Source organism: Beta vulgaris, chromosome 6, assembly GCF_026745355.1.
Source record: "Beta vulgaris subsp. vulgaris cultivar EL10 chromosome 6, EL10.2, whole genome shotgun sequence".
NCBI lineage: Eukaryota > Viridiplantae > Streptophyta > Magnoliopsida > Caryophyllales > Amaranthaceae > Beta > Beta vulgaris.
The window spans coordinates 47,432,004-47,435,747 of NC_079207.1; the positions used below are offsets into that span (position 1 = coordinate 47,432,004).

At 51.5% G+C, this 3,744-nt stretch overlaps 1 protein-coding gene across 1 annotated transcript; it reads left to right on the forward strand.

The window, feature by feature from the left end:
- Positions 1–1,847: 1,847 nt before the first annotated feature.
- Positions 1,848–3,083, forward strand: LOC125498614 (uncharacterized). Its single transcript, XM_048646850.1, has one exon. It carries the CDS (start codon positions 1,848–1,850, stop codon positions 3,081–3,083), a length of 1,236 nt encoding a protein of 411 aa, XP_048502807.1.
- The last annotated feature ends 661 nt before the right edge of the window (positions 3,084–3,744 follow it).

Genomic DNA, 3,744 nt, shown 5'->3' on the forward strand with positions numbered 1-3,744 from the left:
TATTATCATTTGAGGAATGAAAGTTATTATTTAGTTATTTGAGTTGAGTGAGAATATATTTTAGTACGCGGAAAGGGGAATGTTTGGGCCCAATATTGCCTGGTGGGCCACTACATGCTCCAAAGCTCCAAGGCTTGCTGCCAGCGTGGAAGTCCTCTAGTGGGACCCACCTGTCTTAAATTCTGTGCCGGCATGGCAGAGACATTCTTCACACATTTCAACACCTATAAATACTGGGCAGATCCCCAGTTATTGAGGTACGGAATTCTAGACAATCCACTTTACAAATCCCAATTAATACACATCAACTGACTTGATCGTCGGAGGGGTGATCCCTTGATCCACCCCCAGGGTAGTCTAACTCTCGTCATGTGCAGGTCTCCCAACAGTCTCCAAGCATCCGACCCTCGTTAATCCTAATCTCGATCCATCCCAACTAATACAAGTTTTTACCCGAAATAGGTTGGCGCCGCCTGTGGGGACATCGAGCTAAAAGTCATGGCCATCACTCGGAGAAACCGGAGGCGACAAAGGACACCCATCCCCTCTCACCACTCGAGGGCACCGTCCCATGAGGTGGCCGACGAGACAACGGAGAACCCCCGGCAGGCTCCCGTTCTCTTGGCCCGCAACCAGCACATCCTCGAAGAAATTAACCCACGAGAGGCTGCGAATGCAATTAACCTCGGGGCTCCTCGAGTCAGGAAAGCTCCAACACCAGCGGGCCCCCCGCGATTCGAGCAGACCAGACCTAACCCAGTCACTCAACAGGACCTTCAGCAGCTGGCCGACTGCTTCAGCGACAATTTTGAGCGCGGCCTCCGAGCTCTGATACTAAACTTCCAAGTAGGAGGAGAAGGTACCTCGAACAGGCCTCCGCTGCCTCCCATGCCTCGACTTGTGATTGAACGCAATCAAGTACAAAACCTTGATCAACCCCAGGTCATAGCCCTCGATCCACCGAACTCGCCACGGGTGTCTCGACGGGAAACTCAGGCCGCCCCCAGCAAAGAAGACGCGCGACACGTGATCAACGAGCGTTACCTGTGGAACGGTAAGCGTGACGCTCGAGAAGTCTTGAACGAAAAACGAGCGCAGTCTAGGGCGAGGAATACGCCTCCCATCCCCAACCGTGAACAGAGGAAACCTCGAGAGAGGGAACCTCGAGAGACGGAGCCCCAGGAGCAGAGAGAGCCTCGAAAAGAGAAAGAGCCTCGACATCGAAGGGGTCATAGACAGCGGGCCTCGAGCTCCGAATCCAGCCATGAGTCGGAAGTCCAAATGGGCAACCTAGGCTTCTCAATACCCTTCGGGGAAAACATCATGAGGGCTCTCACCTCTCGAAAGGTTAAAGTTCCCCCCATCGATCATTACGATGGAACAACGGACCCCATTGACCACCTGGCCGCCTTCAAAGCGCAGATGAGTGTCCAGACAAGTAGTGAGGCGACATGGTGCAAGTTCTTCTCGACCACTTTAAAGGGGTTGGCCTTAACCTGGATCACCGAACTCCCCTCCGGGAGCATATCGAGCTTAACCGCCCTCGAGGCAGCTTTCAAGCAGAACTTCATCGCGGGTAGAAGACATCGGAAGACCAATATCCATCTCATGTCGATTAGACAACGGAGGGAAGAGGACCTAGCCGACTACATCAAGAGATTTAACGAAGAATCGCTAAAAGTTTATGATCTACAGGACATCGTCGCATTCACCGCGCTCATGTCCGGGTTATATCCATCGAGCAGTATTCAAGTTGAAGCTCGCGGAAAGCGAGGCCTCGTCGTTCTCAGAAGCCATGAATCTTGCTCAAAAGTTCATTCAGGCCTCCGATATCTGCAAAACGTATGATGAGCCTAGCTCTGGAAAGAGAAAGCACCAATACACCCCTCAAGCGGATAGCCCCAGGGATGTCCCTCGAAAAGAAAAAGACAAGAAGCCTCGATTGGAAAACAACTGGAATGACCCCCGTCCGGACGTCCGTCAATAAGCGAGATAAAAGGCTCTGGTGTGAGTTCCATCACGACTGTGGTCAAACTACACGTGACTGTCGAGAACTAAAGAGAGAAGGGAAATTGAACCGATATCTGAAGGAGCCAAAAGAGAAGAAATATGAACCCTGCCAAGAAAAGCAGACTCGAAGTGATGAGACTGCAGGGTATGTTAACATCATTGCGGGAGGGTTCGCCTCGAGCTGCTTAACCATCCGCTCTCGAAAAAAACACCTTTACACCCTGAAGCACGGGAGTGATGCGACCTCTTCCGCAGTATGCCCGACTATGACCTTCAAAGACAGTCATCGACCCATACAAACCCCGCATGATGACCTTTTGGTTGTCGAAATGAAGATAGCCAATCTGCGGGTAGGTCCAGTTCTGATTGATAGCGGGAGCTCTGCGGATATCATCACTATGGACTGCCTAAGGAAGCTAAAATACGAAGAAAAGGACCTCGCCCCCATCGACCAGACGCTGGTGGGATTTAGGGGACAATCCGTTCACCCCCTCGGCTCAGTCAAACTGCGCACACGAATGGGGGAGAAGGGGGCAGGTCGGAATGTCATCATCGACTACCTAGTGGTCGACACCAGCCTTCCTTATAATGTAATCATAGGGAGCCCCACAGTCAACAAAGTAAAGGCCGCCATCTCGACGTACCAACTGATCCTACAGTTCGAGGGGGATGACGGGAAGGTTGCTCGATTATTCGGCGACCAGAAATCCTCCCGAGAATGCTACATCAACAGTTTGAAAAGAAGTAACGAGGGCATCTCCCGAAAAAGAAAGTGCCCCGAGCCAGAGGAGCCCCTTCCCGTGATCGGACTCTACATGGCCGATAACCCAAAGCGGTACGAGAGGCCTCATCCTGCAGATCGAGATGAAGAGGTGTGCATCGATAGTGAGCGAAGCCGCACAGTCCGAATAGGCAAGCAGGTCCCCGAGGGAATTAGGGCTCAAATCCTCGAAGTCATCAAGGAATTTCATGTCTTCGCTTATACTGTCGACGAGATGCCCGGAATCGACCCTAAGCTTATGGTTCATCGGCTCAACATTCGAGAAGCATATAGGCCAATAAAAAAAAATTGAGGCACCAAGGGGCCGAAAGGAGTGCGGCAACCTCCGAAGAGGTGCAAAAGTTGCTAGCCGTCGGTTTCATCCGGGAGTGTCAATATATCGAGTGGTTAGCCAATGTGGTCCTGGTCCGAAAGCAAACCGGAACCTGGAGGATGTGCGTCGATTTCACAGACCTGAACAAGGCCGTCCCAAAAGATGATTTCCCCCTACCCAAGATCAACAGGCTGGTTGACTCGACAGCCGGCCATGCATTGTTTAGCTTCATGGATGCAAATGCGAGGTATCATTAGATCCCGATGGCCGCAGAAGACCAAGTCCATACCGCCTTCACCACAAGCTCAGGGGTATATTGCTACAAAGTAATGCCTTTCGGCCTCAAGAATGTCGGGGCCACCTACCAGCGTTCTGTGAACAAGATGTTCGAAAAACAGATCGGACGGAATGTCGAGGTCTATGTCGACGACATGATCGTCAAAAGCAAGAAAGAAGAAGATCACTTCTCTGACTTAAGGGAAACACTTTCCACTCTGCGCACCCACAACATGAAGCTGAATCCGAAGAAGTATGTCTTTGGTGTAAGGGGAGGAAAATGCCTAGGCTTCCTTGTCGACGAAAGAGGGATCGAGGCCAACCCCGACAAAATGTAGGCCATTATCGAGATGAAAAGTCCTCG

Excerpts from the sequence above, each read along its gene's own strand:
- LOC125498614 (XM_048646850.1), top strand. The coding sequence starts at position 1,848 with ATGAGCCTAGCTCTGGAAAGAGAAAGCACCAATACACCCCTCAAGCGG.